The sequence below is a fragment of the Podarcis vaucheri genome (genome assembly GCF_965113315.1).
Source record: "Podarcis vaucheri genome assembly, chromosome: 11".
Lineage (NCBI taxonomy): Eukaryota > Metazoa > Chordata > Lepidosauria > Squamata > Lacertidae > Podarcis > Podarcis vaucheri.
Genome location: NC_138749.1, coordinates 56,577,151 through 56,598,897, shown reverse-complemented (window position 1 = coordinate 56,598,897; position 21,747 = coordinate 56,577,151). Strand labels below are relative to the sequence as shown.

Genomic DNA, 21,747 nt, shown 5'->3' with positions numbered 1-21,747 from the left:
GAGCGCATTTTCTTTTAGGGGCAACTGTGGAAGCAGTTTTCCTGAGCTGGGTGATGAAAGGACACAGACATGTACATAAGTTTTCAAACTATCCTGTGTGACTGACATCCCTTTTGTGTCTCTCCCTAAATACTCTGATTTCCTTCTCTGCCTGTCTTGTCTCTGTCAGCTCCTGGTTATGCCATAGCCACATAATCTTGAATACTTCAGAATGAAGTCCTCCTTGTGTTTAAAAATCCACCTCTGTCTACCTTCCATGTCTCTTGACTCTACCATCGTTCTCCTTTCACTCGGACCTTACTTAGTTCCCAAGAACAGGATTTTTGACGTTAGACTGTGACCTTTCTTGTCTCCCTTATCTGTAAGTCTGTCTATCATCTTTTCCGCAACGTTGCCAGAATTTGTCCTTTCTTGGCCTCGCCACAGCCAGCTTCCTTATTTACACATTAATCACTTTCCAATTACATTAATGCAATTTCATCCTTTTAAAAAGCTTATCTTCCATCAGAATAGTTCTTTACTGTTTTGGATAGTATACTGGCGCTTTATGGCAAGGGAAATCTTATTCTACTCTCAGCTGCCACCTATACACTGGCTTTTTCTCATTTTCATTTTCTTGGAGACATTTCTGGCACTCAAGAATTCTTCATAGGTATATCCATCCAACTCAACCAGCCCATATCTTGGCACAAGTGTGTTCCCCCATGTGTAGTGCTTTCACGTATCTGTTCATGATTAAACCAGGAACTTTCCCATTTATCCAAATTCGGACACTGTGGCACCACCTTCGGAACAATATCAAACTAACTTCAAACTGTGATTTAATAGATCATAGCTGGTAACCATAGTTTCCCAATTTGTACAAATTACTATGGTTATTTTATTTATTTTATTTCTCCCCATCTTGTGCAAATGTACCACTCGGGGCAGCCTTTGACATTTAAATACACAGTTTCAGAAAACAATTAGGCCGATTAGTGACTTCCTGGTTTCTGTGGTGCACACCTCAATAGAAGGCACAAAGGCATTTGCAGGTGAAAGGGTCTTGCATAAAACTGCTTAATCAGCCAAGAGAAGATTGTCCAAGTGCAATCACTCTTCATGACATAATCTACTTTATTTCTGCTGCTTGCTTGACCTCTCTGTTCTTTTCCTAGTGTCTGTCTGGCTATCTAAACTGTGTTGTCTTTCTACCTCCATGTTTTCCTTCCCTCCTGCTGGCTCCTCTGTATGTATTAGCACACCAGGATAACACACCAAAGTCCTCATTTGTTTCATTCCTCGTTTGTCCTCATTTGTCATTCCCCACAATCCCATGGTATCCTCACATATGTTTCAGGGGACAACTTCCACGCATATGTGCCTGTATGTGCAATGGGAGAAGGAACAGCACCAGGTTATAATTTTTTTTTTAAAGGCAAATACTTTGTGTTACAGAGACTTTTCCTATGTCACCAAATCATAATCTTTGGCACTTTGCGCTTTATGGTTTTATTAATTCATTCATATAGCAATATCATGCCGCTGATAAATAGATATTTTGTTTAAAAATATGTACAGTCCAGCATTAATTAAGCACAACCTTAATTTCATCTCATTGGAACTGCCACAGACTTTAAAGACTTAAGTCTCTCTCTCCCTGCCCCCGGATCACAAGCATTATATTTTGCACATTTCTTTTATAAGTGCCTACTTCTTATGCGTAACAAAGGGACAGAGGACTGATTCTCACAACTATTTTCGGCTTCGTTTTGATGTGTAGAAATCATTGTGTACTGAACCAGGCCCGTAAATTGCCTCAGCATATCTAAAGGTTTAATTTCACCCATCTGTTGCTTAAGTCATGGGCCTGAATGTAATAAGCTGAAATCTGGAAATGTCATGTAACAGTTGCGGTTATTCTACCAGGTTGGCTTTATAATGTAAAAAAAGAGCTGAACGGTGGTTGCATGAGTTTGTATCTCTAATTACTGAAAGGGTTGGTTCGAAGCATTCAGAGCTATATGCTGAGTTGTGGTTGTTTGCATACCATTTGGAAAGTAAATAAGAGGTTTTAATTTGTTTTGTAGAACCTGACATCATTTAAACTTGTGGGTAGAAACGATGATGGCAAAGGAAGGTGTCCATTTGATCCGGCACAAAGTTATACATCAGTTATGGTTGGTAAGTACAAACCTCCTGCTGTTTCTGTATCTTGTTATAGGAAGAACTGAAGATCCTATGCTTAGTACTAATATTTTGAGTTCCTTTTTCTTGAGCCGCTCCTATTTACCCCAGTATTTTGCTAAAAGCTCATCCTCCCATTATGACCAGACACATAGTCTTTTGGATGTCAGCCATTGTGTCCTCCGCTTCTTAAACTATCAAATTTGGTTAAAAGCCGTTTGAACCAATGTCATTTGGGTCAGCACTAAATGCCCATTCAGTGGAGTAATTTCTGAATTAAATCTTAATAATGGTACAATGGGGACCGTACACAACAGGTAATTTGACTTAGGTCAATGAGAGGGAGGAGAGGTATGTTGGAGCCTGGCAGCTGGGAATATAGCCATATAGTGCAGGCCTTCTGCAAGCAGATGTCAGGCAGGAGGGAGAGGTTGGGAGGGGATGGAAGATGTAATAGGAGGCGCGGACGCAGGTGGCACTGTGGTCTAATCCACAGAGCCTAGGACTTACCGATCAGAAGGTTGGTGGTTTCGAATCCCCGCTACGGGGTGAGCTCCCGTTGCTCAGTCCCTGTTCCTGCCAACCTAGCAGTTCGAAAGGATGTCAAAGTGCAAGTAGATAAATAGGTACCACTCTGGTGGGAAGGTAAACAGTGTTTCCGTGCGCTGCTCTGGTTCGCCAGAAGCAGCTTAGTCATGTTGGCCACATGACCCGGAAGCTGTACGCCGGCTCCCTTGGCCAATAAAGCGAGATGAGCGCCACAACCCCAGAGTCGTCCATGACTGGACCTAATGGTCAGGGGTCCCTTTACCTTTACCTATGGCATCATTCAGTTTGAAAAAATATTGCTAAATACTACTATATATTTTTAATCCATGTAATCCTTTGTTGCTGAAAAGATGGGGATCTTTACTCTGGAACGTCTTACAACTTCCTGGGAAGTGAACCAATTATTTCAAGGAACTCGTTGCAAAATCCTTTACGGACGGAATATGCAATTCCTTGGCTTAACGGTAAGATCTGGAGGGGGAAATAAACATTTGTTGGAATGTGCCTAAAATGTACTGTCTAGTAATCTCTTTACCGAAATAGTACCCCCTTTGTACGTTTCCAAAGCCAGAAAGATCTCTTTCTGCTGCCATTCCACAAGAAATACACAATTGTTTCAGTTTTCTGTCTGGGTTGGAGACTATACGCCTCTTGAAATAATAAAAATTGTAAACAGCTTTGGTTTAGTTCATGAAATCCATTAAAGCAGCTTGAAGAAACTATGTTGTGGTTTGGTTTATCCTTTATTTGATTTTCGATTATCAGGAGACTTTTGAGATGCTCTTAAAAGGGGATTGGGGGGGCGGAAATGACAGTGCAATATGGACTAACAACCTCTTCCTGTAAGTCAGTGCTGAGTTGTAATAACTTAACAGGATTCCTTCAAGGATTATTCCATAAGAGCAGTGTTTGTTGTTTATGTGGCTGTATAAATACTTGCACCAAAAATTCAAGGAATTGTAGAGCAGATTTCTCAGTTTAAAAGTGTGCTTGGATCTTGATCTCAAAAATAGCTCTTTTTTAATACAAATTTTCTTGAAGGGTTTGTGAAATATAGAAATTGAAATATTTGCTACAGTAAAGATCTAGGTTATCTTATACTATTTGGACCAGGGAGCAGCTACCGTGTGCGTATATAAAATGTCCACAATGAGTAATTAACAGGAAATATTGAGAGGTAGGGGAATTATTAAAATTAAGCAATTTTGTATTTCACTTCTCTAGAACCAAATTTCATTTTTGCCGATGTGATAAGAGCTGATCCAAACAGTGCCGATGAGGATGACGACAAAGTGTATTTCTTTTTCACTGAGGTTTCTGTGGAATATGAATTTCTTGGCAAGCTGATGATTCCAAGGATAGCCAGAGTTTGTAAGGTGAGAATGAGTTAAACCATTTCCCCATTGTTTCCAAATAATTTTGGGGTGAGAGGAAACAACATTCTTACTGTTTTGTGTGCTAGCAGTTTCCCCCCCAATCACTTTAGTCCAGATGTGCAGTCTATATTTCCAGATGGTCCAGACTTACAGAGAGACGACTTGCTGCTCTGGCAGTGGGATCCTCTTGCTGCTCTGGCAGTGGGATCCTCTTCAGAGAGTTCAGAAGAAGAAAAAGGATTCAAGATTGCATTCTGCATTCAAAAACTGGTTGATTCTGTGTCAGTAAGGGAAACTGAGTTGTTCCCATTATTAGATGATGGTGGAAATTAATTTTCTTAGTTTTAAAAAAAGAGAGACCAAGAACTCTTTATACTCTCCCGCTTCACTCGTTTCATGCATCACTCATAAGCTGTCGATTGAATTCTAGGCATCGTAATTTCAAGGGAAGCCGGATGCCTGAGCTATGCCAGACACATTTCTAAAGGGTACCAGACAAAGCCAACATTTTTCTCACACCAAGAAAATTTCTTGCTTGACTGTGATGTGACAGGTGGCTAGCTGCCATAGCCTGGAAGAAAACGATTGCAACCAGCCCTAATTCTGTCGTTCTCATGCCTTTTAAACATAATAGTAGCTGCCTGGCTTTGGGGGGAAACCTCTTGATGTGAAACAAGGTTAAATTTTTTAAAACGTTTGCAAAATTTCCAGAAACATTTACTGAGCATGCTGCCTGCCATAGATAGATAGATAGATAGATAGATAGATAGATAGATATCTCCAGGGGCAGTGAGGTTGCATTTTAAAACCAGATGCTTAAAAACTCATTGGATGTAATTAAGCAACAGAACCTGATACACTTTGCAAGATTTATGAGATCTCAGTAGTTTGAAGTAAATCAGCTTTGGCGTGTTTGTGATGGTCGTCTTGTCTGCTGACTGTCTGTCATTGCTTTTAACCGGCAGTATTGCAGTCAAGTGACTGGGTTCTCATTCTTAACGATATATGCGGAGCTATATATAGATTGGAGGAGGAAAATATGTGCATTTTTTGTTACAAAGGAAAATAAATTGCCTACCATTATTTTGAAACCGCCTCGGTGAAAAATAAAATCCTTGCTTACCTCGAATGCATTTCATATTAGGACATCTGCTTTTTTCGAAAAGTGCAGACATGGCAAAAGTTGGGAGAGCACAGTTGGTATTTTAATGCTTAATGTATATTTCACCCATAAGAGGCTCACACTTAAAATTCATTCTTTGCTGGATGAAGGTTACATTTTTTAGATTGGTAAGCATGGCTCTTTCCACTGGTGGAAGGGAGCCCACTCATTAGCTGATCTCCAAACTGGCGTTTGCTCTATTTTGGGGAGGTGTAATGCTGACATTGGGTAGATTTGGGCGTTCCTCCCATAAGGCGGGTGGCGCTGTGGGTTAAACCACAGAGCCTAGGGCTTGCCGATCAGAAGGTTGGTGGTTCGAATCCCTGTGACGGGGTGAGCTCCCGTTGCTCGGTCCCAGCTCCTGCCAACCTAGCAGTTCAAAAGCACATCAAAGTGCAAGTAGATAAATAGGTACCACTCTGGTGGGAAGGTAAACAGTGTTTCCGTGCGCTGCTCTGGTTTGCCAGAAGCAGTTTAGTCATGTTGGCCACATGACCCGGAAGCTGTACACCGGCTCCCTTGGCGAGATGAGCGCCACAACCCCAGAGTCGTCTGCGACTGGACTTAATGGTCAGGGGTCCCTTTACCTATAACCCAGAACAGTGACACTTCCTTCACAGGGATAGCTTCTGCAGCAGTCTCCAGACCATGAATGTAACATGTTGTCAGGGACTGGCCGGACAATGAGGAGTGGTGGGAGGCTGCAGCTGGAGCACACCCCCTAGGGGAACCTCAGAGGAGGAAGGCTCAGAGCCAGAGGAGTGGTGGTGGGACATGGAAGACAGGTCAGAGGCTGGAGTGGGGGGCAGAATGGTTGGATGCTGAACAAACAACAGGCTTGAGTGAGAGATAGGAAGGAGAGGCAGAAAGCACTGCAGACGTAGGACAAGGCAGCGGAGGAAGAGGTGTGGGGTTGAGGCTGGAACAGATTCACGGGAGCCTGCCAGTCCTACTGTATTCAGCTCCTTGACTCCAAGGGCTTAGAGACTTCTGAATGTAGCAGAACAAAGAGTGCAAGAAGTCCCGTCCCCTTACAGAGTTTAAGACTGCCAGGAAAACAGCTGGATGGGGAACAGACTTAGGGGGAAGTGGGAGGCCCAGATCATCAGTCCTGGCAACTGCTTTACCTAGGGACAGTCTCACCATAGGTTTCTCTGTTTGTATTATGTTTTCTTGGAAAAAAAGAATCAACTTTACTGTTCGTCTCTGAGTCTCTCTGCTGATTTGCAGCTGAAGCAGCTGACACATGAGTGTTGAGGCCCTAAGTGTCTGCAGTTCATGTCCAGGAGTGGAGACTTCTCCACACAGTCCATTGTTAAAGGGTGGGATTTGGTCCTACAAGAGGTGGTGATGGCCACCAACTTGGATGTTTTCAAAAGAGGGCTAGACAAATCCACAGAGGATAAGGCTATGTTCTGCCTCACCTGTGGAAGACAGTATTTCTCTGAATTCTAGCTGCTAGGAATTGTAATTGCGGACAGTGTTTTGCTGTTATACTCGGGACTTGCTTGCAGGTTCCCCAAAGGCATCTGGCTGTTCAATGCAAGAACTGGAAGCTAGACTAGATGGGCCAACACACAATACAATGTAGAACAGAATTTACTATCTCTCACAGGTTATATGTGCTAAGAGTAACCTCTTAATGCTAATCTCAATGCACCTTGTTTGGCGAATTTGTCCATACAAGCTATACTTGAAATATTGGTTGCAATTATTCAGTTTAATGTAGCAGAATTCTGTATACTTTGGAAAAGGAATCTGCTTACTTTTGAATGCATTTTTCTTTTAAAGGGGGATCAAGGTGGGCACAGAACTTTACAGAAAAAATGGACATCCTATCTCAAGGCCAGGTTGCTTTGCTCTGTACCAGAGAAAAATTTATTTTTCAACGTTGTCAATGATGTCTTCATCCTGAAGACTCCAAGTTCGAAGGAGCCAGTGATCTACGGGGTTTTCTCCCCACAATTGTGAGTAACGCTTGAACATTTGGAAGTATTTGTTTCTGAGGAAGTGTGAAACAAGTTGCTGATTTTGGTTTCCTTGGTGTGTGTTTTAAGGAACAACGTTGGGCTGTCAGCTGTATGTGCCTACAACATCTCGACAGTGGAGGATGTTTTTGCCAAAGGGAAGTACATGCAAATCGCAACCGTTGAGCAGTCCCACACGAAATGGTTGCGATACAACGGAGAGATTCCTAAACCCCGGCCTGGAGCGGTAAGCCTGAATAAACTGAGGGCTGGTTACGATCCTGTTCACAATAAGCAAATGTTCATGTGCCACATGCACTCATTCAGGGCCTCTGGGTCCCCCAGCTGTGCTAATCCCTTCCTGGCAGATGGAGAGGACCAGCACAGCAGGTGTGTGATGCCTACACAACCCAATGCCGGTTATGGTTTCTCCCATGACATACTCCTCTTTTACTGTTTGCCACAGGAAGCTCCTTGCAGACACACCCATAGAGAATATGGGTTGGCTAGTTTAGTCGGTTGCTATTTTAGATTTGCAGCTTCCTCTATCTCCTAGCGGCAGGTGTTTGGGTGCTTGCCAGTGGCCTCGTTCACATCTTCCTGTGCGGTGTGGATGCTTCCAGGACCTCAGCTTGCATGGCATGAGTCCACAAAGCTATCAGTGTAAATGATAGCCCATATGTTTTGAACCAATCCTATTCACGCAAGGCAAATTGTTCCTTGGGGTGGGAGTCCCAGGCATGGTTAGGAGTGACCTGAACCATGTGAGGAGGTCTTCACACTTAACAGTTGGCTGCAAGCTACTTGCGCAATTCAGAATCCGGTAAGAAAATGTGCTGAATAGTAAAATCTGAATGCAGTCTACAGTGGTACCTTGGTTCTTGAACTTAATCCGTTCCGGGAGTCCGTTCGACTCCTGAAACCGTTCGTAAACCAAGGCGCGGCTTCTGATTGGCTGCAGGAGCTTTCTGCACTCAATCAGAAGCTGCGTCGGACGTTTGGCTTCTGAAAAAGGTTTGCAAACCGGAACACTCACTTCCAGGTTTGTGCTGTTCAGGAGCCGATCTGTTTGGGAGCCAAGCCGTTTGAGTACCAAGGCACCACTATACACAAAACAACTGCACTATGCAAGAAGACCAAAATACATGTAATTTACCTATAAAGATATTTGCATTCCACCATCAAGATATATTTTAGCCACTGAGAACAGAGATGTTCTTCCACTTCAAGATAAAGTGAAAGCTTGCACAAAAGAGTGCTTGCACGGTTTAAGACAATTTTATCCACTTCTGGGAACCTTCTTGTTATGTTTTTGCCATACATGGCTGTTGCTTCATACAATCAGATAATGTTTGAGACAAATACCAGAGGCCTCCATGGAAGGAGACTGCACAAACTTCGCAGGCGCTTTGCTTATTTCTTGAATTTCAGTGGAATGAGCACACCTCTGCTTAAAAGAAAGATATGGATCTGGCTTATCCCACGGTGAATAAATACATATTTTAAAAGGTAGCAGCTGTAATGTTTTTATTTTAAACAATGCTTTAACTGTTTTAGAACTGCTTCCCTGTCTTGATTATTAGTAATCTGTTGCTCTTCCTTTTTTAAGCTTTCATTAATCATATGACATACATTCTTCTTGGGACAGTGTATAAACAAGGAGGCTAGAGCAGACAATATCACAACTACGCTCAACTTACCCGACAAAACCCTGCAGTTTGTCAAAGACCATCCTCTGATGGATGACTCTGTGACCCCAATTGGAGACCGGCCCCGACTGGTGAAGAGAGATGTGAAGTATACACAGATTGTGGTAGACAGAGTCCAGGCCCTGAATGGCACTTTGTATGATGTCATGTTCATCAGCACAGGTGAGTTTTCCGCACTCTGAGAACTGGACAACATTGCAGTATGATAAGTTGGCTTTTCAGCCCATTGAGCCCCTCTTGTGAGCTACATATTTGTTGTAATTCAGAGCATCCCGGGTTCTAAGACTGGCAAAAATTGCCTGTGAGATTGGGGCTTAACTCCACCCAACTAGTTTGCTAACGCATATATTTGTAAATCAGAGTCCTGCATTTTAAACCTTTGAGGCTCTGAAATGGCCCAGGACTTTGATACGTTTATGACCTCCTCTTCCCATATGAACCTTCCTCTACACCCAGATAGATCTCTGAGCTTCAGCAGTTTGGATACAAGAGAAAAGGCCTTTTCAGTCATGGCACCATTGTTGTGAAATTCCCTCAGAATTGCTCACTTTTTATGTGGTAAAGATTTTGGTGATGGCTGCTTAGTGTTGCTACCTTAGTTCTGTTTGTATGTGGTTTTGTTTAATTGCATAGTAATTGTTTCTGTGATTCCCCCCCCCCCTTTTAAAGCAATTGTTTAATTGCCAGTTGTTAGTCGGCTTAATTATTCTTTCCAAGGAAAGGTGGATTGTACTTTTTAAAATAAATAAATGGCTCTATCAGACCAGCATTGTAAGGAAATCATTTAACATTATGTTGATTTAAGAACAAGTTGAAAAATAATTTCCTCACCTGAGTATGACACTTTGAGTAGTCCATAATGTTCCCAAGCCTTGGGTCCCCATATATTTATGGAACACAGCTCCTAGGTTTGCTGAGCTCTCTGGGTCTGAGGGAACTTGTACCTTAAATGTTGCTGGATTCCAAGGTTGGTCTAAAAAAGGTTGGTGCTTAACACACACACACACAAAGTTCACAGCCAAAGTATAAGAATCCAGCTCATGTCCTGGTAGCAGACTGCTCAGAAGGGGTGAAACGACTGCAGTTTAGGAGAAGAAATGGAATTAAAGGATGAAATGAAAGTTGGATAGAGAATGAAAATGCTCAAGGTTGGGTAGCTGTGTAGTGAAACACACAATGAAAGGCACAAGGGGAAGGAAGCAGGATTTCAGCAAGGCATTTGACAAGGTGCCCCATGATATTCTTGTAAAGAAGCTGGTAAAATGCGGTCTTGACTCTGCTACCACTCAGTGGATTTGTAACTGGCTGACTGACCGAACCCAAAGGGTGCTCATCAATGGTTCCTCTTCATCCTGGAGAAGAGTGACTAGTGGGGTGCCACAGGGTTCTGTCTTGGGCCCGGTCTTATTCAACATCTTTATCAACGACTTGGATGATGGACTCAAGAGCATCCTGATCAAATTTGCAGATGACACCAAACTGGGAGGGGTGGCTAACACCCCAGAGGACAGGATCACACTTCAAAACGACCTTGACAGATTAGAGAACTGGGCAAAAACAAACAAGATGAATTTTAACAGGGAGAAATGTAAAGTATTGCACTTGGGCAAAAAAAATGAGAGGCACAAATACAAGATGGGGGACACCTGGCTTGAGAGCAGTACATGTTTAGCCTGAAGAAGAGGAGGTTAAGGGGTGATATGATAGCCATGTTCAAATATAGAAAAGGATGCCACATAGAGGAGGGAGAAAGGTTCTTTTCTGCTGCTCCAGAGAAGCGGACACGGAGCAATGGATCCAAACTACAAGAAAGAAGATTCCATCTAAACATTACGAAGAACTTCCTGACAGTAAGAGCTGTTCGACAGTGGAATTTGCTGCTAAGGAGTGTGGTGGAGTCTCCTACTTTGGAGGTCTTTAAGCAGAGGCTTGACAACCATATGCCAGGAGTGCTCTGATGGTGTTTCCTGCTTGGCAGGGGGTTGGACTCGATGGCCCTTGTGGTCCCTTCCAACTCTATGATTCTAGGAGCCTTAGGGTGAAAACATCAGACTGTAGTCTGTGTGTGCTGGTTTTGTATTTTGATTTTTACATATACCAAAGTGTGGTCCTTTTGTTTCAGACCGAGGAGCCCTTCACAAAGCCATTGGCTACGAAAACGGAATGCATATCATTGAAGAAACGCAGCTCTTCCCAAACTTTGAGCCCATTCAGACACTGTTACTTTCTTCGAAAAAGGTAGGACTGAGTAAGAATTTGGGCTGGGGGGCGAGAGAGAGATACCAGAACAGCAAGAATACCCAACCCTGCCATTGGGGTGGAGTGGAGGGAAAGCAGCTGTTGAATCCAGTCATTTCTGCTGGGGTTTTTGTAGCCTGTCCTAGACTGTCCCAAAGGCACTGTTCCTGCGAGATGCTAAAGAAAGTTGTAACTTTCCCCCCATGTGCTTTCTGCAGGGCAAGCAATATCTCTATGCCGGGTCCAACGCTGGAGTAGTCCAGTCTCCCGTTGCGTTTTGTGACAAATACACCAGCTGTGTGGACTGCGTCCTGGCAAGAGATCCATACTGTGCTTGGAATGCCCGTGCCTCTCTCTGTGTCAATATCTTCAAAGAGAGGGAGACCGAAAGGTAAAAACACTTAAATGTTTGCTAATTACAGTCATACCTCATGTTATGTCTGCTTCATGTTAAGTTTTTTCGGGTTACGTCCCGCGGCGACCTGGAAGTACCAGAAAGGGTTACTTCTGGGTTTTGCCACATGCGCATACGCACAAAATGACGTCATGCGCAGACGCGGCGAATCGCAACCTGCGCAGATGCGCCACTGCGGGTTGCGATCTTTTCATGTTGCGAATGGGCCTCTGGAAGGATCCTGTTCGCAGCCAGAGGTACCACTGTATCACCAATGTATTGCAAAGTAGAGGAAATTTATATGTTTACGTGGGTCAACTAAGAAATGCAAAACTCCCCCCCCCCCCCGGTGTGTATTCTATAATTGCAAGAGCACACTGTCAGCAGAAATTGGTACAAAATGCAACCCCTTAAGAAGAATCCTCTGCAGCTTTCCTTCTTGTTCTTGCAATCCTATGCATGTTTACTTGGGAATAAGATCCTTTGAACTCAGTGGAACTTGCATTGAAGTAAACATGCATAGGATTTTCTCAAGTCATCTTTCTTGTTCTAAACAGGTACTGCAAGACACTTCTAGTGTGTGGGCAATCTTTAGTGAAATCTCAAAAATCTGTAGGGAGAAGGAGAAGTGATTTCCGAAAAAGTTCCTACTGAATCATGGAGTGCAGAGCTCTTTGCCACTTAGCATAATCAAGAGGGGCAGAGTAAATAATGCAAAATAGATTTGTTCAGAGTTCAGGCTTTTGGGGGCATAGGCTTTTACTTAAAAAGCAGCACAGAGAATGCACAGCCCAAATGCTGCTGCAACTTTCAATTGACTTTCAAAATCAACTAATAATTACTGTATACCAACAGAACCTACACATTTTTTCACTTTACCTATGAAAAACACATGGTCCCATGAAGGGCTCTTTGCTGAAGCTAAGCAGGCCTAGAATATAAATATAAGAAATGTAGCAGGCCTGGAAGACTGGTGGACTATAAGTGTAAGAAAACAAGTTCACAAACATAGGCTCTGAAAGAACAAATTGCCCAAGTCAGAACACCCCTGGCTAGATGCATATCCAGCTGTTCATCTTCCAACCATGCAAACCTGTTCATAAAACAACAACCAGAAGCTCCATAGTGACAGATATTTTGTCATTGCAGAGCATACCGGTATTGCAATTGATAACTATCTTCGTAATCATTGTTTACCGCATCTTCGTATTGCTTTTATATATTTATTTCACAGTTTTTAAGCTGTACTTGGTAAAAACACTCTGGGTGGCGTACATAAAGCCAAAACAAAGATAATGACAGCTTCTCCCAGATGGGAGTGCCCATTTTGTCTGTCCCCGGGGGAAACGGTGGGAAGAGGCTGATGATTCACATTGTCTATAGGGGCACCCTACTCTCTAGCCTGGCAGCTGAGTGTGGGTTTACTGGGAGCGTGGACCAGCATGGCGGCCATTTTGCTCCAGTCTGCAGCCAGGTTTTAAAAGGGATGCCCTTAGCTGTTAAGAGCAATGGCTTCACTTTTTCAAAGCCTGGGGAAACGAAAAAGGTATTTGGCACCCAAAGGACATTGAAGTAGGCACTAGGTAGCCTCTCTGAGGAGCGCATCCCACTGCTGGAAGGCCTGTTCCTCACCACCACTGCCTGTATTTTATTAATTATTATTTTTTATTGAATTTACCGTATTTTTCGCTCCATAATTCACCTAATTTTTAGAGGAGGAAGACAAGAAAAAAAATATTCTGAACCAAATGTTCTACTAAACTATTGACTAAACTACCGGTATATCAGAATAATATTTCAACCATGTAAAGTGAACAGCAGTCAACAGTGGCATTCAGAACCATCATCCCTGTCATTAACAAATGAAGAGAGACTTTATCCCCTAGCAGTGGAACTATATGACCTTCCCACATTGAGTCCCTTAGATCTCACGACTGTATGGTTTGGCCCTACACAATTATTTTAATAAAGCCAAAAGAAGTGGGACTTTTCTTCATTTTTGTTCATTGCAGAGAGTTCTGGGGGCTTTCATATGGGGGAGAAATCTGATTCAATTCCCATTTAAAGTCAAGCCTACCCAATTCACACCTTCGTACACAACACAAGGACCAAACCACAGCCGCCCTTCAAATTTCACACTTCTGCAAAGGAAGGCACTACTGTCTCCGCAAGACCAGTGGCGGAGGGAGGGTCTTGGGTGGCGGCACATCGCCCACGTGAGCATCATCCCAAGGGGGTGGTATGCGTGTGCATGCACCCATCCCAGTGGGGCGGCTGAGCATGGCGGCAGAAGGATTACACAGCTCCCGCTGTGCTTGCTTTACACCCGTGTAAGCGGCTCCTGTCCCGCTTTGCTGCTTTAAAGAGAGCCGCGGAGCATTCGCTTCATAAGACACACAAAAAAGTGTGTCTCATGGAGCAAAAAATACAGTATATACCACCCTATACCTGGAGGTCTCAAACAGAACAAAAGTATCTGTTCAAGAAGGAATTTGGGGAAGCACCCCAACTGATGATCTCAGGGCCCAGTTCTGCAGTTCATAATGTTATTCCAGGACTTCCCCTTAAGCATCCTCAGGAAGCTGGGCACAAATACCAGGCCACTACAGGAGCTGCCTACCAATAGCACCCTAGGCTGACAGCTGCAGTACGCAGTATTAGCAAGTCAGGTCACCACCTACTTTCCACCACTCCTTCTCTCTAGCTTACCAATGAGGTGGGACGTGTCAGTTTCCCATTGCAGCAGGCAGGCTGTCAGCAGCACTACGTTATCCCTTCCTACCCAGTGGTGTGCGGTCAGTGGACTGGAAGTGGTCGCCAAGACCGCGTAACACTGGTCCTGAAAGACCTTCATTGGCTCCCAGTACGTTTCCGAGCGCAGTTCAAAGTGTTGACCTTCAAAGCCCTAAACGGCCTCGGCCCAGTAGACCTGAAGGAGCGTCTCCACGCCCATCGTTCAGCCAGGACACTGAGGTCCAGTGCCGAGGGCCTTCTGGCGGTTCCCTCATTGCGAGAAGTGAGGTTACAGGGAACCAGGCAGAGGGCCTTTTCGTGGTGATGCCCGCCCTGTGGAACACTCTCCCATCAGATGTCAGAGAAATAAACATCAATCTGACTTTTAGAAGACCTCTGAAGGCAGCCCTGTTTAGAGAAGTTTTTAAAGTTTGATGTTTTATCGTGTTTTTAGTATTCTGTTGGGAGCCGCCCAGAGTGGCTGGGGAAACCACGTCAGATGGGTGGGGAATAAATAAATTACTACTACTACTACTACAGTGGTACCTCAGGTTACATACGCTTCAGGTTACATACGTTTCAGGTTACAGACTCCGCTAACCCAGAAATAGTGCTTCAGGTTAAGAACTTCGCTTCAGGATGAGAACAGAAATTATGCTCCGGCAGTGCGGCAGCAGCAGGAGGCCCCATTAGCTAAAGTGGTGCTTCAGGTTAAGAACAGTTGTAGGTTAAGTATGGACCTCCGGAACGAATTAAGTACTTAACCCGAGGTACCACTCTACTAGGGGACTAGGCTAGTTCCCTGAATGTTCCTGGTAAATTGGAGTATTGAAGTATTAAAGTATGGCGCCTCCTTCCCAAAGTCTAGAAAGCTTCTGTGTGGCTTAGGAAAGGGAAGCCCGATTTTCATGCACATGATATCGGGATACGTGGTTCTAACTTCCCCTATGAAACATTTCACTGCCAAATCCACAGCAGCTGTTAGCTTGAAAAAATTTGTGGGCTGTTCTTTTTCTAGATCTTTCTTTCGCCTCCATGGGCACAATTAAAATCAGATATCCTAAGCACACACACTATAGGAGAAAGGTATTAGAAGATTGCAGGTATTTTACATGATTTTCCCCATTTAAAGTTCTGTAAAGAAAGCTTCCTGGCTTCGGCACAAATTTGGAGCCAGCAGACTCAAAATCACTGCCATGTCTGAGAAGTTTTTTTCCAAAAGGGTTCCTGAGCAGCGGCTTTCCCAAACTGTGTTCCAAACTGTTGCAAACACACACAACTTGTTTATTTAAATAAAGGCTCTGTTTGTCACTTTGTGGAATGCTGCCCTTCAGCAAAAAGGTGATCCGGCGGCTTCTGCGCTCCTTCCTCTCCCCCTCTCCTGCGTCACTTCTTTGGATATTATCAAATCCTGCCCGTGCTGCATTTCCAGGCATTTGGAGGGAGGCAGATAACAGATTTGCAGGTGGGAAGAGATTTGCACCCAGAGGGTAGACGATGGTAAATGTATTGACTCTCTGACTGTCTCTTTACTTTTTTTATAATAATATTTTATTAGAATTTTCCAAAAAGTTAACATCAACAAAAATCAACAAAAATCAGAAAAAACAAACAACAAACATCGAAAATCCAAACAGAAAAACAACAACAAAAAAAGAAAAATACAAAGGAAAAAATTTAGCATAAAAGAAGAACACTCTTTTATATTAATAACTTTCAAAACCTTATTCTCTTTGCTTCCACCCGCCTTCCCTTCTTGTATTCTACTTTAAAAATTAGTTCAGCAAGATCGTTCATTATTCATTTTAAACCTTTATCCCTCCCTTTATAATCTTATTTATCTTAATCGCTAGAACCCCTTCATTTCATTTTCAGAGCCTTCAACATTCATAAATTTTACCTGACTGTCTCTTCACTTTTGTAGGGACTGGATTCAGAATATTAGCGGCGATGCGTCTTCTTGTACTGCTGGTAAGCTTTTCTTTCTTTCCAAAAGAGGTGGGGAAATAATAAAGAATAATAAACATTTGGGCTGAGCTCCTCCACAGAATTGCTTGGTGCGATACCTAACACTTTTATTTAATGTGTAGCTTTTTGTTACAATAAAAAAAAAACCCACCTTTTTATTTTTGGCTTGTTTTTACTTTCCTTTTCCCCCCTCCACCCCAAAATAGGGCCAATTCGCAGTCTGTGGCCCCCTCACATGTGCCACAACCGTTCCCTAGCTGTAACCTTTCCTCCATGCCCCAATTAGGCTTCAAAAAAGTCTTCTGTTGGCTGAAGGAGGCTTCTCTCAGGAGAGGGACGGAGGGGCAGGGGGCCAGAACTCAGAGAAGGCCTCTGAGGGCCACATTCCAGGGCTCATGCACACTCTTATCAGCAGATAATGCACAGCCAGAAGTCGCACTCAGGAGAGCATTATTTACAAGCTTTTATTCAGCGTTGATCAGAACAAAGAAAGACATGACTGTCTGTGTCAGTGTCTTCGACAGAGAGAGAAAACGATAGCAATAGCAAACATAAACATCCTGTGAACAGGACATGCGCAGACTCTGTGACTCACAAAGCCTGCTCCCTTTTAAGGTGGAAAGGAAATATCCTAACAGTGACCCCTCTGTTAGCTATTATTGTAATTACTTGAGGAAATTGCCTTGAATTGTCATGGGGTTTATGAAATCAATAGAGTGGTACCTTGGTTAGCGAACGTCTCCGTTGATGAACGTTTCGGTTTTCGAACGCCGTAAACCCGGAAGTAAATGCTTCAGTTTTCGAACACGCCTCGGAAGTCAAACATGCCACACTGCTTCCGTATTGAGTTTTCTGTATTGAGTTTTTGGTTTTCAAACGTTTCAGAACTCGAATGGTCTTCTAGAACGGATTATGTTCGAAAACCAAGGTACCATCATATTAATGTCTAATATAATGTTTCTGACTGAAAATACTTTTGGGTGTGCCTTCCAAAAGGACAAGTTTTGCATGCCCAGAGATGATGCCTCAAGCCATTGAGTATCATCATCATCAACATATTGATATCCCACCTTTCTCCCAAGTTGGGATTCAAGGTGGCTTACATTTAAAAACATTATAGAATAGAAACATTAATTTAAACACATCAGGGCACAGTTAGAATCAGCAGTTAAAACAGTTTGTGCTGACAGCACGCCGCTGATCAGTATCACTTGCTCCTTGCTTTCCAAAGGCCTGTCTGAATAGGACAGAAAGAAAACTGGCAGAAAAGAGACAGTCCAGCTTCTCTTGAGACACAGAAAAGGCTATCTCTTGTGTTACCACTAGGTGTGATGCTGATGGGACCAAGAGAAGGCGCTCACCCAAGGGTCTTGGCACCCGGGCAGGTTCACACATAACCAGCAATTTGAATTGTGCCTGGAAATGGACCAGTATCCGGTGAAGTTGTTTTAAACGAGGGAGTAACTGTGTTCCCCGTAACCAACCTCAGTCAGCAGTTTGGCTGCAACACACGGGATTTCTTGCCATAACAGAACATTTTCTGCAAAGAGTTGCTGTTGCTATTGCTTCCATATTAATGAGGGAAAAAATATGGTGTGAATACGTTGAATAGAGATTCTGTTTTATTTACTTATTTATTGGGCTGTTAGTCAGTTTTTTTAACAAAAGAGAAAGCTGAAAAGCAACCTAGAATACGAAAATTGAAACCAGTGCAGAGTTAAACCAAATAAAAGCTAAAAGGAGTGATATACATAAAAAGGCACTGACGTCTACTGAAAGAGACCACACTATCTAAAGACCAAAAGCCTGTAAAGGTTTTTTGCCTGGTGCCTAAAAGTAGCCAGTGATAGTGTTAGGCATGCTTCCCTGGGGAGAACATTCCATATGTGGGGAGCCACCACCAAAAAGGCCTGGTATAGTAGAACTCACAAGTATTTTCTTTGTATTGGGCACTTTCTGGCTTTGTCCACCATGTGTGAGTTACTGAAAGCTCTGTTTGGCAATCTCTATTGCACACATGGAACCCTGCCAGACTCGGAAGATACAGACTCGGAAGATAGTTTGGCTTACTGTGTTGTGTGAACCAGGCGGTTGTGTTTTCTTGCAAAAGAATTTAAACGCAAAGCAGTATTTCAGATAAAAGGTAGTTGCACTTAAATATTTCAGCAATGTTTATGACTCTTCGGATCATTCATTTTTTGAGGTTTTGCACTTTCTGGGTTTGGGTTTTTCCCCCTGGCAATTTCATGTGTGCTCATTTTATTGGGATGAGCCTGTGTACACAGTCTTTGTTCCTGTGATGACTGAACATCATCTTTTAACACTTAAGGCTTAGAGAAGCATTCATGTGTTACTCCCCTCATCCCCGTACACAAATCATACGCTAATTGCACAGATTTCTCCATCTTTGGAATACAGCAGTTTAGCAAGCAGTTCCAGAGATACTTAGGAATGCCACCACTTTATCCTAGACAAATACATATCCATTGTAAGCTGTACCCTGTGACGAGTATATAAGTGTTGTTGTTTCAGGCTAGCGTGACACTTGTTGTGAGCTGGTAGTTTTTTTCCAGTATATGCCTGCATGGCTGAATTGGCCTGCTCTCCACACCGAAAAGAAAACTCATTTCTGTTCTCGTTTACATTTATTTTGCTGTTCCAGATAAAGTAAGAGAGCATTATCTGCAGCACACTTTCAAGCATGGCAGCACTGCAGAGCTAAAATGCTCTCAGAAGTCCAACCTGGCCCAGGTGGTTTGGAAATTCAAGGACGATGTGCTCAAGGTGGAAAGTCCGAAGTACCGGCTGCTGGAGAAGGCGCTGCTGATCTTCAATTTGTCCGAGGGCGACAGCGGCGTCTATCAGTGCCTGTCGGAAGAAAAAGTGAAGAACCAGAAGTTCTCGCAAGTGTTGGCGAAACATGTTTTGGAACTGAGGAAAGTCCAACACACCACTCTGAGCCCGACTCAGCCAACCACACCGACGGAACGCAACGCGGAAGCAGCCAAAATGCCGACTGTCGCTATCCAAGACCCGGCCGCTCACACTTCCACCTCCCCAGTGGTACCAGTCACAACATCCAGGATAGTGACCAATCCCGTTGTCCCCACCCTACTGAGCACCGCACCTGACGTCGAGCTCTTGAACTCGCCCCCCGAGGTCTCTGCAAAGACCATGTTTCTGAGGTCCAACGATAACTCCCTCTTGATGTTTCTCTTTCTCTTCTTTTTCGTGCTCTTCCTGTGCCTGTTTGCCTACAACTGTTACAAAGGGTTTCTGCCGGACCAGTGCCTGAAGTTTCGTTCTGCTATGTTACTTGGGAAGAAGAAGCCCAAGGCTGATTTCTCTGACTGTGAGCAAAGCGTGAAGGAGACCCTGGTGGAGCCAGGCAGTCTCCTGACCCAAAGCGGGGAGCACCCAAAACCGGCACATGACACGGGATACGAGACTGAAGCCGACTATGGAAACGGCCATGTTCAACATGATGAGGACCATTCGCAGTCTTACAAGGAAGTCAAGGACAAACCTTTTGATGTCAAGTGCGAACTGAAATTTGCTGACTCGGATGCTGAGGGGGATTAAAGGAGAAAAACCCCACCTCCCCTAATGAAAGTACTGTCATTCTGAATCGTTTGTTTTCGAACACAAAACATTTTAGATGTGATAACTGGGCCAGAAAGGGCTACGTGTTCTCAGTTTTTTTGAAGTGACACATTGTCATTTCACACCTGGATAGAGCAGAGAGAGATCTCTCATTTTCTGAAAACGGTTCTGTTACACACTTATTTCTTATGTGTTTCTTTTTTATTTTAAATGGCCAGTTACGGTTTCACACGGTGAGCTTCTAAGCTGCCCTCCCCCTGCTCCCCAGCCAAGGATCATTTAACACTTGCACATACTGACTATTTTGATTAATCCCTCTTTTTCATAGAAGGTAAAATTAACTCTTGTTGCAGGGCCATACCAAAAAGGATTTCAGTAGCTCCTGCCTGCACGTATTTAACTGCCATTAAAAATCTAATTTCAGTTTAATTCCAAATTGGAAATGATGTTTAGTTTATCAGATTGGTAAATAATAGCCTTTTTGTCCAGATTGGGACATTTCTTTGCATCTAGTGATTTTAATGCATTTGTCTGGTAGTTTTAGCTGGTGAAAGAAATGTTGGATCTTTCCAAAATTGTTTGTGTACCTTTTTAGAATATGATATATTCTAGAGTTGCATAAGGTTCTCAGGGATAAGCTTTGGTTAAATGTCTCTCCCCCCCCTTTTTTTTTTTTAGAAGCGTTGATATGGTAATCATTTTGAGAGCTTAATGTTCATTTTTGGGTTGTGGGGAGTTTAGCTTTAGAAAAAAGATGTTAAAAAGATGTAGTTGGACACTGCCACATTAACTGATTTTATGGATTTGTTTTAAGGTTTTAAAAAAGTGGATTATTGTGGACAAACAGTAGTCACTGAACCGCAGCAGTGCGAGAGGCTTCTGTTTCAGAGATACAGTGCGGACCTTGGCAAAGATGCGATGGACCTCTCAAAAGAGACTGTTGAGGATGTCATGCATTTTGTAACTTTTCTCCACAGTTGGGAAGCAATAGGGCTCCAGCCTCTCTCACCCCCATAATCAACTTTGCCAAATATTTTCACTGTTTCTTCACAACTTCCACCAATGTTTTCCAAAAAGGCAATTGGAGAAAAGGAACCAGAGAAGAGCAGAAAACTGCCCAAAGGGTCGACCACTTTATCTCTCCTGGGACTCAACAACGGCACTATTTGTCTGTAAAACTCCTTTGTGCTGTACAGTTTTTAAAAATCCTTGTCTCTCGCTGTCTTTTGTGTCTCATGTAAATATGGTTAGAAATAGAGACGACTGAGTAGGCAACATGTCCCAAAGTCCTTTCCTTTTCTTTGTTCCTGTTGAAATATTTCCCCAGCACACACCTTAGATGCTCTTAGTGTAAACTGTTCTAGATTTTGTATGGTTCATTTTTGCTTTTATTTTTCTATTTTTGATTCTGTATATATGAAAAAAATAAGGAAATAAATATTGAAGTTCATTGTATTTCATCCTTGTCCTTGAGCAATAATAACTTGTCTTAAAAAAAACCAGAAGCTTTAGAGGGTTTTCTCGCTGTAAGATTTGAACAGGTGTGATTTCCTGTATTTCAAAACAGAAATAAGAAGGAACTTTCTTTTGATTAAATGTTCGCTGCTCATTTCCCCCCTCCTTTGCAAACTATTTCTTTGGCATGTTCTTAGAACTTTTTTCCTTAGTGCCCTTTTCTTCTTCTTTTTCCTCTTCTGTCCTCTTCGGCCACAGCTTCATCTCCCATAACTTTCCCTCCTACTGGTTCCTCCTCTTTGTCCTGTATGGAAAGTGACTCGCGTCCTCCATCCATCAGTCCCCAGCCCGATGTTTGGTCTAGCGCAGATTTTGCCACAGTCACCTTGATGCCACCGTTCCTAAGTGACCAGATCCGGCGCGTGGG

The 21,747-nt window shown here is 43.2% G+C and overlaps 1 protein-coding gene across 4 annotated transcripts in view; it reads left to right on the top strand.

The window, feature by feature from the left end:
* LOC309542672 (semaphorin-4D-like) overlaps window positions 1-21,320 on the top strand; it is a 122,332-nt gene extending 101,012 nt beyond the window's left edge. For all 4 annotated transcript variants that reach the window (XM_082241547.1, XM_082241544.1, XM_082241546.1 and 1 more), the window contains 10 exons: window positions 2,070-2,163; window positions 3,066-3,179; window positions 3,940-4,091; window positions 7,045-7,220; window positions 7,311-7,467; window positions 8,869-9,091; window positions 11,052-11,167; window positions 11,386-11,558; window positions 16,219-16,265; window positions 18,925-21,320. In XM_082241547.1, the coding sequence (XP_082097673.1) occupies window positions 2,070-2,163; window positions 3,066-3,179; window positions 3,940-4,091; window positions 7,045-7,220; window positions 7,311-7,467; window positions 8,869-9,091; window positions 11,052-11,167; window positions 11,386-11,558; window positions 16,219-16,265; window positions 18,925-19,844 (2,172 nt within the window). In that variant the 3' untranslated portion in view covers window positions 19,845-21,320. The remainder of the gene's footprint in view (window positions 1-2,069; window positions 2,164-3,065; window positions 3,180-3,939; window positions 4,092-7,044; window positions 7,221-7,310; window positions 7,468-8,868; window positions 9,092-11,051; window positions 11,168-11,385; window positions 11,559-16,218; window positions 16,266-18,924) is intronic.
* Window positions 21,321-21,747: the final 427 nt, after the last annotated feature.